Below are 12,869 nucleotides of genomic sequence, written 5' to 3' on the forward strand. Positions count from 1 at the left end.
TACGCACCAACTGCTAGGATGGTTAGTTGAGAGGCGGGGCTGCCGCGGGATGTTTTCATTGGCTGTGGCGTTTCTCATTCGCTCTCGAGTCATGTTTGCTTTCTCTATGGTGCTTAGGCCCGCCCAGAGGGGCCGGTACGGTTTCCTCAGGAGCGTTTGACACAGATGGGCGGACTCGGCTTCATTCCACCTTCGTCTCTATGGTTCCCGGAAGTGTGGCCTACTGGTTCCGGTGTGGGATTCGGCGGGTGTGAGGCGAGAGGTGTGCGGGACGGAGCGGAGGTTCAGCGCGGCCGGGGAATGCTCGTGGCCTTCTGAGCCGCTTTCCGCTTTCGCCATGTCCGTCGTGCCGCCCAACCGCTCCCAGACCGGCTGGCCCCGTGGGGTCAACCAGTTCGGTAACAAATACATCCAGCAAAGCAAACCCCTCACGCTCGAGCGGACCATCAACCTGTGAGTGGCGCTCGGTGTCCCCCCTCCTTCCTCCCCTCCCATGAGCAGCGGAGAGCCACAGCGCCACGCCTCCTCCGCCCCTTTCTCCCGCGTCTTTACTATAATAGGGTTGTCGTCCCCCCCAGCATCCTCTCCCGCCGTTTCCCAGCACTTTGTCTTGCTCCCCTCCACGCGCGATAAAAAGAAAGTCGAGGTCCCATTCACACGTGCATGATTCGCGCGGTTTCCTTGCGCTTGGTTATTATCGGCACCTGGTTCCTTTGTGCATGTGTCGTAGTTCAACGGTAGAGTAGCTGTTTGCCGTTGCATGTCGGACTGGGAATACTTGCTGCCTGGGAACCCTGGAGAGTCGCTGCCAAACAGTATAGGCGACCGTGAACTAGATGAGGTCTGACTTTGCTTTAAGGTAGATCCCTAGGTTCCTCAGTCGCCCACACTTCCGCTCTCGGGGACACCTTAATCTGCCTCCACCCAAAGGGTTTTGCAGCTTGCAGACCACATTCTCTCTCCACCCCCCACTTTTTATTAAAGGATGAATATCTGTTTACTGATGCATTTCTTTTCTGCATGTATCACTTGGGGGATTTTCAGTAGTAAAATCGTATGGGGCGGGGGAGGGCAGTCTGGATCCCTGTGCCAGCTAAGGAGCTTTTTGTAAACTTCTAGTAACACAAAATTACAAATATAAGCAACTGAGTAAGAAAATAGACCCAATGATTTCCTTTTACATTGAGTCTATATGTGGCATTGTCATTTGAATACTGTATATATTTCAGTACGTGCAGGACAGGAGGAAAAAGATCTTGACCTCCAGCCGATACGTAAGGCGGGGCAGGGGGGAAAACAGAAAATATATTAAATGTATGACTCCAGGTAGGGCTGCGAAATACTCTTCACTGAAACCCCGGAGAAGCACTGCCAGCCGGAGTAGATCCCCTGTCTGAAACCCTGTAGAGGTTCTGCCAGTCATTTTGTAGACTAGACTGAGCTAGATGCAGCAACTGTCTTGGTTCAGTGTAGGGCAACTGTCTGTTTTGTGCACGTTGTTTTGTGCACGGGGGGCTGCAGCTCCAAAGCATACAGTGGAAACGGACCGTGTAACACAGCTCACAGTCACTGTCCATACCGTGCTCTGTGTTCAATGTTTGAACTAGATTGTCAGTTTGCATTAAAATACTGTATTTAAGGTGTAATTCCTTTTAGGTATCCACTCACAAATTACACTTTTGGGACCAAGGAACCCCTATATGAAAAGGACAGTTCAGTGGCTGCCCGGTTCCAGCGCATGAGGGAGGAATTTGACAAGATTGGAATGAGGCGGACTGTCGAGGGGGTCCTCATTGTGCACGAACACAGGCTGCCTCATGTGTTGCTTTTGCAGTTGGGCACAACTTTCTTCAAACTGTAAGTGAGCTTTACCAAACCAAGCAATGTGTAATGATACATGTTTGAAGCTCCACAGAGAAAGTAAATGACTTGTGCATGGAGGGCAAGGGCAGTTTTAGGGTAGCTCAACCAGTGTGGCTGCACTGCAGCGAGCGCCATAACAATGCTGTAAAACTGAGTGAGAGACGGGTGTGTGTGGGATTTTAACGTTGCACAGAGCACCACTGCAATTTGAGAGCCCTGGTCCATCACTGTGGAGGGGGAATTTGGAACGGAGAAGCAGCTGGGCCTGGGAAGCACCACTCTCCCCCTTTCATTCTATCAGGGAGAGGTGAGAAAGTGAAGTCTGTCCTTCAGCCTTGTGTTGCAACCAATGTTCTTTGGCTCCTACCCTCCCAGAACTGCTTTCTACAGTACCATTTCTCCTTATTGTTAGGGTTTGAAAGAGTTGCTCCTATCTAGAACTTGCTTATTTTTCTTGCATTTCTCTTTGTTTGTACATAATTTTTCTTAAATTGTGAACCACCTCAAGTGTTTCAACCGGAAAAACAAAGTATCAGTGTTTCAAGTAAATATGGAGGAATGTAAAAAGCAACTTTGCCAGATCCTTAAAAGGCTCAGGTAATAAGTAGCATGAGAGAATTCTACCTGAGACCCTGGAGAGCTACTGCTAGTCAGAGTAGACAGTACTAGCCTAGATGGCCAAATACAGTCCAAACTGATACAAAAATGTAGCCACTATTCCTGTGTATTTTCTGTAGCATGCTGATTCCCAGTTCCAGTTCTGGGGAGTTCACACACAGTTTAGGCAACTAACTGTGTTTGTAGCTGGCCATAATAGTAGCTTTAGACTGCAGCCTACTGGGGAAATCTGAAGAGGGTAAATCATACCTAACTGAGGTCCATTGATTTCAATGGGTCTGTCTGAGTAATACTTAGCTACAGACCATGGTCTTCCATTTTAAATAGATTGTTGTTGGTCAAGTAGTCAACTCCAGTGGGGCTTTCAGGTAATTTGGGTTACTTCAGCTTTATTCCCTCTACAAATTACAATGTAAAGCAGTATATAAATGGTTGAAATAAACAAAATGCTGCGTTTTTTCATCTGTCCTTTCTGAATATTGCTCATTACCTTCCTCCTGCTTCTGTTAGAAAACTAAAAGGTGATGGTGATCCTACTGCACCACACATGACTCTTCTAATCTCTTTGCAGCATTAGCTAGTCTAAATTCTTGGGAATAGTTTCACAAGTTTCTGAAGTTAATAGGTAAGCCATTTCTAATGCCCTCAGCCAACTAATTCTGGAACAAAATTTCTGGGTCCATTTTTTTGATTGCAGAATTTGCACAGAAGTAAAGCAACACCATAGTTCTTCTAGGATATTGTCACCTCCACAGTAGTAAACTACAATACCTCAAGGACTGTCTCTCCTCATATTAGCTGACCCTGCAACAGAGCAGAGCTGTGGCCCTTCCACTTAATGGGGGGACGGGACCTGGTCCAGATTTGCTTCGACACATTTTACTATCCTGAGAAGGTGAAATTTGGCTGAGGTAGTAAAACATTCTCAAAACAGCTTTTTGGACATTTACTGCAGTGTTACTTTTAAAAATATTTTAATTATGACTGTACCTAAAACACATCCTTTATCATGAATTTCTTTTCCACAGGCCAGGTGGTGAACTTAATCCGGGAGAAGATGAGGTAGAAGGTCTCAAACGTTTAATGACAGAGGTAGATGTCACAATTATTTGCATTTTTATCCTGAGACTTTAGGATGGATAACAATAAGCCTTTTATGGTTGCATTCACATGAACAAAGGTGAATAGCGTTCAACACACCTGTAAGGTAAATTCAGGAATTAAAACACCTTAATTTTTAATAAACTCTTAGGTGCGGAAGTATGTTTGCAGTTTTGCCAATCCATGAAAAAGTCCAGTGAGTATGTATTTGAGTTCTGAGTTTTTCTGGTTTTCCATATGAAAGTTAAGAGACCTTCACTCTAAGGCAGCTGTGGCGAACCTTTTCTAGCTAGCTGGCAAGATCCTTCTCTCCCCACTCATGGAGAGCCAAATTTGACTGGTGGTCAGAGCTGCTCACCCGTCAATCACCTTGCCAAGCAGAACATCATGTCATATTAATATTTCATTTCCTGTTCTTTTCAGCAAGCTTGTAAGGCACCCAGCGCCTCTCTTTCCCAGTATTTGGTACTGGTGCTGGCCTCATCTGAGGCTTGTGTAGAGTTTAGGCTTTGGGTAAGGTGCAAACATCTGTTGCTTCTTTTGACTGATCCTTACATAGGAGCACTAATTCTATCTTAGTTGTAAACTCTGTGTTTACTGAAAAGTGCCTCTTCAGTTAAAGGGGCCCAGCCTTCTCCATAAGTGAAGCAGGGAAGGCTCTGGGGCTTCTGTAATGGAGACTTCTGTAATGGATGACAATGGAATATTCTTCAGACTAATGTGCTCACCAGTTGTTCCTGGGTCTGACCTTTGATGCAATTCCGCTTCTGACTCAGAGTCATCAGTTTCACCTCCTGAAGAAGTGGGTCATGACAGCTCCATGCCTCTCAGCTCACTGTCTTTCTCCTTGGAACACTGGGCGCTAGTTGCATTTTCCTTAACTATGTTTTGTTTTGGATTCTTTTCATTCAGCTCTCTCTTTCTTTTCCCTTCACTGTGTGTGAGCTTCATCTGCCTCCACCTTTCCTGCACAGCTGGTGCTCAGCTTGTTTATTATTTTAGTTATGCAAACCACTTAACTGGTTTTTTTGGAAATGGAAAGACAGCATATAAACTGTCTTAGTATTCCCATGGGGCGGGGGTGGCATTGAACAGTGGAGATTTGCATGCTGGGCACCAGCTATATTGAAAATTTTGCACCCTTTGATAGATATTTGCATACTCAGCAGTATCAGTTGATACTGGGAAGGGAGTGGGAGGGTTAGGAGACAGGAGCTCATGTACTTGGCATTGACCAATGCTGGGAAGGTGCATGCAGGCAAACGTGGCAGCAGCTGCAGCTTTGCTCCTTTAATGCCACTTTGTCTTTCTTAACTTCCTTCTCTTCTCTCCCCATCTCACTCCCTGGTCCAAAAGTCATTTCAGATTCCATTACACAAAGAGAAGCAGATGAATGCCGAGTGTTGCAGGAGACACAGGTGAAGCTAAGCTAGTGAGCTCCTCAAAAGCAATACTTGGCCATTGTTACGAGCAGGCTACTCGAACATAGGAATCCTTAATCTGCCTGAGCAAGGTCGTTCTTAGCTACAGTTCTTGAGATTATCCACTTAAAGAGGGACTATACCTTTGAATACCAGTTGTTGGGGAGAAATATTTGTTGCATAATGTTCTGTAAACAAAGTATGGCTAGCACTAAAGAATGCATCTTTTTTTGTTTGTTTGTTTGTTATACTTTTTCTTAGTCTAACAATCTTTTAAGTAACAGCACCATTGCTTATATTTCTGTACTTACTCTTTTGTGAACTAGTGAAAAAGTTAATCGAAACCTATTACTTTTTTTTAAATACACCACTTTATAAATAGCATTTTCTTAGCGTCATACTGTAAATGATACACTGTAAATTAATGGCCTGGTTTGCATTTAATGCTAAATCATGGTTTGTTTAATGAAACCATAGATTAACCATGAGTTGTCCCACAGACTATTTTTTTAACAGCTTGCTCCTCCAAGCTTGTTTTGTTTTCCACCCTTGTTCCTTTGTTGCTTGATGAGTGTCTGGGGTGGGGGTGGTCAAAGAAGCCATAGTTAAGGAAGGGGGCTGGGTTCTCACATAATGCTAAAACAAACCAAAGTTCATAAGCAAACAACAATTGTGGTTTGACAAAAAACAAATAGTAGTTAAATCACTGGGCAGGGTTTGAATGATCAAACAAACTATGACTTAAATCATAGTTTAATAAACCATGGCTTTGTGTCATACAGTGGACGCTCGGGTTGTGAACGTGATCTGTGTGGGATGCACGATCACAACCCGCAGCGTTCACAACCTGCAGCAGCACGTCTGCGCACAACCTGCAGCAGCACGTCAGTGCTTCTGCGCGTGCACAAGGCGTGATTTAGCACTTCTGCGCGTGCGCGACCGCCGAAACCCGGTGGTCCGTAACCCAAAAAAACGCATCCTTAAACATCTGTAACCCGAGGTATGACTGTATATGAATCAGATCATTCAATTAACAGTATTTGTTTGCACTTCTATATTGATTAAAGAAATTTAAGAATTTAGACTATACTGTTGGGCTAGCATTCTTAATATATGACATTCTGCTATTGTGAAGCACTGGCATAGAGCATGTCAGGATTTTCCTTGCATTTCAATTTTGGCAGATCCTGGGTCGCCAGGATGGAGTGCAGCAAGACTGGGTCATTGATGACTGCATTGGTAACTGGTGGCGACCGAATTTTGAGCCCCCACAGGTGAGAATTGAAGTTGCCACTAGCATTTTCATTTGATTTATTTTTTGGGCTTACAACAAAACCCCTCCCAAGAACTAATTAATCATCCTACTACACAACTCTATTGCTGGTAGAAGACTGGCAGGCTCAGGCTTCTGTAAGTCAGAGAAATAGAATTAAGTCACTTAGGAGCAGCATAGTTTCTTTGAACAGGATGAGAGGTTTTGAAATACAAAAACAAAAAAGTGCATTAAATAAGGAGCAATGGCATTCTCCTCCAAGAACAACTGATGGCCTTTTCAGGAGCAGATGGCACTTGCCCTTGAATTTTCTTTCTTTTGCCTTCTTTCACGGTATGCAGGCCTTTCTTAAGCAGCCCCAGGGAATGTAAGAGAAGAGACTGCCTCAGCTGTTCTCTCCTCAGGGTGTTGATAGTTAAACAGCCAATGTTGCATGCTTCCTTTTTTCTGCAGATCTTTGGCTTTTTGTTCAAATATTTGGTTTGTCAATTCATACTAAAGTTAGACTTATTTTTTTCATCAATTGATTCATTATGCTGTTCTGAAATTACAACATTGAAATATAAGTGTTGTGTCCAATGTTGGTGCCACTTCTGTCCATGCATGGAAAGGTTGCTGATTCTCCCTGTGCCATTCCTCCCTGGCTAGCAACATTGCATTCTACTGCAAAACATGAACGGAAAATGACCTACTGTGTGCATGTTCACGCATACAGCCTTTTAGTCCTGGCCCTTATTTTACCACAGAGCCTTAACTTTTTTTAATGCACAAATTGTAGCTATGTGAAATTTCTGTGCCAAACCCTGAACAGCTTTGAACCTGTGAAAGACTGCTAGCCCCCATGGAGTCCTGGCATATAACCCGGGGAACTCGTATCAGTGGCACCTCATATTGCAGACCATGGTGGGGACCCACAAAGGTGCATTTTCTGCTGTCACTTCAGTTCTCTAAAACAGTCTTCACCCTGCCATGCAGGAAGCATCACTGCTTACTAGCTTTAGAAATCTTTTGAATACCTCATCCCCGCCCCCCCCGGCTTTACCTAATTTGTTAAAGATGGATCCTGTTGTTTTGCACATTGTAATGCTTTATTGCACCTGTACTGTTTATTGCAATCTTTAGTAACTGGTATTATTAGTGTACATTTTTGTAATATATTTTTCTTTAGCTGTAAATGATTTAGTTTTATATATAGGTGGTATAGATACAAGCACATTTCTAGAATTTGCAACCTAGAATTTGAAAGCAAGTGTTTTGAATCTGACTTTTTAAAAAAAGCAATTGTGCATGATCCAGTGGCATGATTGGCATCATGTCTAGTTTGGCCCTTGACCTGTGTTAGAATCTACGTATATTTTGCATTTGAAATATATTTGGAAAATAACTGAAGTGCTCTGGCTGTGGATATGATTCAAAGCAAGTAGATTCTAACTGTCCTGGTTCAACCCCATGAACTCTCATAACGTGTTAAGTACTTCAATTTCAGGAAAGCTGTACACAGACACGAACTAATCATTATTTTTTATTGTTTCCCACAGTATCCGTATATTCCAGCTCACATTACGAAACCAAAAGAGCACAAGAAGCTCTTTTTGGTTCAGCTTCAGGAAAAGGGTAGGCATTCTGTCACATCTTTAATTTTCATATAGGTTTTCATATAGGTTTTATTGAGAGATGGCAACAAAATCCTGGGCAAGGTCGTTTGTACTATCTAAACTTAAAAGAAAATTCTGAAAACTTATTTCCACTGTAGTGGTTTATATGCTGCTCAACAGCTCCAGTGGTGCTCCTCCCCCACTCCTGTGCCATGGATGAAACAAGCCAGAGTTGTTGTGAGAAGCGAGGTTACAGGGAACCAGGCAGAGGGCCTTCTTGGTAGTGGCGCCCTCCCTGTGGAACGCCCTCCCATCAGATGGCAAGGGAATAAACAACTATCTGACTTTTAGAAGACATCTGAAGGCAGCCCTGTATCGGGAAGTTTTTAATGTTTGATCTTTTAGTATGTTCTGATATATGCTGTGAGCTGCCCAGAGTGGCTGGGGAAACCAAAGACTGTGCAAACCAAAGTTCTAAATATTACTATTCTTCATATGATGCAACCTAGGAATTAAGAAAACTAAGCTTCACTCAATATTTGTCTTGTCCTTGCTTGAAGCAGATTTTTATTTGATTTGATCTCTCTTGATTTGTTCTAGCTTTGTTTGCGGTCCCCAAAAATTACAAGCTGGTAGCTGCTCCATTGTTTGAGCTCTATGACAATGCACCAGGTTATGGGCCTATCATTTCAAGCCTCCCCCAGCTTTTGAGCAGGTAGAGTATGCTGTGAGTTTCCATGTTGTGGTTTCATACTGCTGCAGCTGCTACAGAAAAGCTTTCTTTAGCTCTTTCACTTGCTTCTGTAGGGAATAGCTGACTGAGTGCTCTGAGGATTGTGGTGCTTATGTATCCACATTGGCTTGGATCATAGGATAAATTGACTTAAGGAAAACCACAAAAGGAAGGTTTCCATCCTCCATACAGCTGCCTGAAAGGTGCCCCTGATGGGTTGGGCCTCCTGAAAATGTATGTTGGGTTGCCAGGAGGAAATTCTACAAACTTCCTTAATTTATCTTAGGATTCAAGACACTGTATTTATATCATATCATTCAGCAGAGTACTTTAAATTAGTTTTGAATTACAAACAGTACTTCACATTCCTTATATGTTCCCTTTCACTTTTCCTTGCTTATCAAAAGCCAACAGAAGGCACCCTACAAAAATTTCCTTCTGTTGCTATAGTCATTGCCTGCCTTATCGTATGAGTACATTACCTCAGGAGAATCAGGCTTGATGTACTTTCTTGAACTTTGCTTGCTTGCTGGGCTTCCAGTTGATGTATTATGTGCTGGCTGGCTGTTTTTCAAGCTGTGTTCTTAGAAAACTAAAGTTCTAGTAAGCACTGTCTGGGTGCATGTAGAGCAGGGGTAGTCAATGTGGTCCCCTCGAGATTTTGGACTATAATTCCTGTCATCCCTGATGGGAGTCATGTTGGCTGAGGCTGGGATTTGTAGTCTGGAGAGCACCACATTGGCTACCCTTATGTAGGGCAATGCTAGGCTCAGTAGAGTAGAAGAAGAAAAAACCATCAGCCCGTGGGGTGGATTAAAACTAGTCAAACTTCCAGGGTGCACATTCCAATGGTAGGTGGGGCAGAAACCCAAATAAAGAAAAACCACTTGTCCCCTAGCCACCCATCTTCAAACATACAGTGGTACCTTGGGTTACATATGCTTGAGGTTACATGCGCTTCAGGTTACAGACTCTGCTAACCCAGAAATAGTACATCGGGTTAAGAACTTTGCTTCAGAATGAGAACAGAAATGGTGCTCTGGCGGCGCGGCAGCAGCAGGAGGCCCCATTAGCTAAAGTGGTGCTTCAGGTTAAGAACAGTTTCAGGTTAAGAACGGACCTCCAGAATGAATTAAGTACTTAACCTGAGGTACCACTGTATTGGAAATCAACACAATGGGAAAAGGTGGGGGGAGCAAAGCACACACACAGCCACCAGCACCTCAACAAAGCTATGATCAAACAGAAAACCAAGTTCCCCACTGGATGTGGCAGGGGGTGTGGAGGTGGGCTTCCTGTTCCTTTCTGCACCCCTTGAGATTGTTAAGCCAGGTGAAGGAGGAGCTGGAAGCAGGTGCACAGCTTCTGCATACTGTGAGTCAAAGGTGGGTGGCAATTTCAGGCTATTAGCAACATCCTTAGAAGCAGCAACTCCTTGCTGCTTCCTAAACAGGCCAGTGTTGTAAGCAGCAACACAACAGCAGCTTCCTCCTTCCTAGATCATAGCAAATTCAAAAGCAGGTCAGTATTTTATTTAATAAAATGCCTGCCTCATGTCAAGAGAGCAATTCCCAAGCAGTGGCTTGCATACGAGCCAATTGCTCTGAATTTGCCAAGGTAACTGGGATTGATGTCACATGATGGACAGGTGGATGTGATTTGACCAAAATGACCTCAGGGTCCAAATGGAGAGTCCCAGTAAGCCTAGTAAAATCCATGGGCCAGAGGTTGCCTACCATTGCAGGAGGACCTCTGGCCAGTGATCCAAGTGTGTACCTATAACCTGCTGGAGCATCTTTTGCAATTCATAGAAAGCAGATCTGTTATCCAGCCGATTAAGTGTGTAGTTCATGATCTTCAGTGTGAGTAATCATTACTTCTTTTCCCCCTCTGCCAGGTTCAATTTTATTTACAACTGAATTCCTGAAGTATGTGGTAGAAGCCGTCTCTGTGAGAACAGCTTTAAAATGTAGAAGAGAGAACCTGACACAAAGATTTTTTTTTTATGTCTCCCCCTTTCCCAAACTCTCTACCATCTGAATAGGAAAGTGAATCTTGACTGTTTAGATAGTGGAATGATGAGTGTATTTGCATTTTAATCACCTATGTTGTAATAGTCACTTGACTTTTTTTTAAAATAACATTAAAACAAAATGATCTCCTTTCTGTTTTTGTGTGTTCCTTTTCCCAATGGGACTTGATGAGAGATACCTGCCCACTGATTGATACCACAGCATTGCATGTGAGAATGAAAGAGTACTATCTTCATCCATCTAAATATACCTTTGGAAATGTAGGCTAGTTGTTAACTAACTAAAAGCAAGGTCTTTTGTGCACAGGAAACATAGCAGGTGTTGGAACTCAGGTTGACAGCAGGTCTTGAAACAGATGGAGGGAATTGATAACTTGTTCTATCACTCAGTGCAGCCTGAAGGAGGGAACTAAGCTAGGCTAGCAAGGAAGTGTCTGAACAATAAAAGGGCAGTGTTTCAGGTGATGCTGCCTTGTCACATAAAAGTTCCCAGTTTTAGTTTGCTTGCTACTCTTATCAGCAAGAGGAATACCGTAATTTTCGCTCCAAAACACGCACTTTTTTGCTCCTAGAAAGTAAGGGGAAATGCCTGTGCGTGTTACGGAGTGAATGCACTCGACCGGAGCCATGGCTGCCAGTCAAGCAAAGCGGGAGCCGCTTGCAGGGCTTTGCACGGCTCTAGCTTTGCTTGCTTTACAGCCAGGAGGAGGGGGAGGAGCTGAGGAGGAGGGAGGGAAGGAGAGCCATGGCAGCAAAGCGGCCAGCAGCCGCTTACACGCGAGGAGGGACAGACGGGAGCCATAGCAAGCCGGAAAAAGCGCCGCGTAGCCAGCAACAGCTGCTGCAGCCTCAGCTAGCAAAGGTCCGTGCGCTCTCTAAACGGAGCAATGAGGCTGCAGAGGGACGGCAAGGCACAGGAGGGCTCTGAGCCACGAGCGCAGTGAAAACCAGTAAAAAAGTTTTTAAAAAGGCTGCTGGGGACAGGAGGGCACGGGATGAGGGAGAGGGGGAAATTACGATTCTCCCAGCGTCTCAGCTGATCCGCTGAGCAGGACTTGAGCAGGACTTGTGTACAGCAGCAAAGAGGGAGAGAAGGAGCAAAGCGGGAGAGGAAAGGAGCTGCTTACACTGCTGTAAGTGGCTGCTGTCCGGTTGGCTCCTTTAAAGCAATAGTGCTCTTTCCCTCCCCCCTCCCCGCTCAGCTCGCCGAAAAGCTCCTTTTCCACACACCCCACGCGAGCTCCTTCTCCCCTTAAACCCCTCTCCTGCATCATTAGCAGCATCCTTCTCTACACACCCCACGCGTGTTCCTTCTCTCCATAGACCCCTCGCCTGCATCATTAGCCGCATCCTGCTCCACACACCCCACACGTGTTCCTTCTCCCCTTAAACCCCTCTCCTGCATCATTAGCCGCATCCTGCTCCACACACCCCACGCGTGTTCCTTCTCCCCTTAAACCCCTCTCCTGCATTATTAGCAGCATCCTTCTCTACACACCCCACACGTGTTCCTTCTTCCCTTAAACCCCTCTTCTGCATTATTAGCAGCATCCTTCTCCACACACCCCATGCGTGCTCCTTGTCCCTTGAATGCTTTTCCTTCCCTCCCCACTTAAAATGTGGTTACAAAGCACGGATCCAGATGGATCCTCAGGATTTTTGCACTGGGTCACCCCAAGTTCACCATTAGATCACATAGCATATCCATGGCTACAGCCTGCACCAAAAAAACACACACGCACCCACTGTTTCATGGGACTGCAATGACGCAAAAACGTGGTTACAAAGCATGGACCCACATGGATCCTCAGGATTTTTGCATTGGGCTACCCCAAACTCACCGTCAGATCACGTCTGTGGCCACAGCATGAACCACAAAAATCATACATCCACTGTTTCGTTTAGAATATTTTTTTTCTTGTTTTCCTCCTCTAAAAACTACGTGTGTGTTATGGCCAGGTGCGTGTTATAGAGCGAAAAATACGGTAACTCCGATTTGGAAAGCTCTGCACTAGTCAGTCATGTGAGGTGGTGCTGAGAATAGCTGATTGACAGGCTGGTTGTCCCAAACGGGCGTAGTGTGAGGGGTGCCAGGGCTCCAGGCGCACAATTTTTGAGGTGGCATGAACCAGGTGCCCCCATGCAGGCAAGCCCAGCACAGCCTGGCGCTCCTCTCCACCCCCTATGGGCTGCGTCGACTGGCTGGGCTCCCCACTGTGTGGACAGGCAGCTC

General features: G+C 44.9%; 1 protein-coding gene across 2 annotated transcripts; it reads left to right on the top strand.

Moving 5' to 3' along the window:
- Positions 1–137: 137 nt before the first annotated feature.
- Positions 138–10,766, top strand: NUDT21 (nudix hydrolase 21). 2 transcript variants are annotated; one of them, XM_053399458.1, is made up of 7 exons: positions 138–453; positions 1,657–1,857; positions 3,510–3,573; positions 6,188–6,277; positions 7,815–7,890; positions 8,472–8,598; positions 10,502–10,766. In XM_053399458.1, the coding sequence occupies exons 1-6, from the start codon at positions 338–340 to the stop codon at positions 8,588–8,590; spliced, it is 666 nt and encodes a 221-aa protein (XP_053255433.1). In that variant the 5' UTR covers positions 138–337; the 3' UTR covers positions 8,591–8,598; positions 10,502–10,766. The 2 variants fall into 2 exon arrangements, with proteins under 2 accessions (XP_053255433.1, XP_053255432.1); XM_053399457.1 differs by having other exon boundaries at positions 142–453; positions 8,472–8,586.
- The last annotated feature ends 2,103 nt before the right edge of the window (positions 10,767–12,869 follow it).

Source organism: Podarcis raffonei, chromosome 8 (assembly GCF_027172205.1).
Source record: "Podarcis raffonei isolate rPodRaf1 chromosome 8, rPodRaf1.pri, whole genome shotgun sequence".
Classification (NCBI taxonomy): domain Eukaryota; kingdom Metazoa; phylum Chordata; class Lepidosauria; order Squamata; family Lacertidae; genus Podarcis; species Podarcis raffonei.

What these genes read in the sequence shown, in the direction of transcription:
- NUDT21 (XM_053399457.1), top strand. Translation starts at nt 338, where the DNA reads ATGTCCGTCGTGCCGCCCAACCGCTCCCAGACCGGCTGGCCCCGTGGG. An exon ending in GGCACAACTTTCTTCAAACT is followed by an intron (nt 1,858 to 3,509) that starts GTAAGTGAGCTT and finishes TCTTTTCCACAG; the next exon opens with GCCAGGTGGTGAACTTAATC. An exon ending in CGAATTTTGAGCCCCCACAG is followed by an intron (nt 6,278 to 7,814) that starts GTGAGAATTGAA and finishes TGTTTCCCACAG; the next exon opens with TATCCGTATATTCCAGCTCA.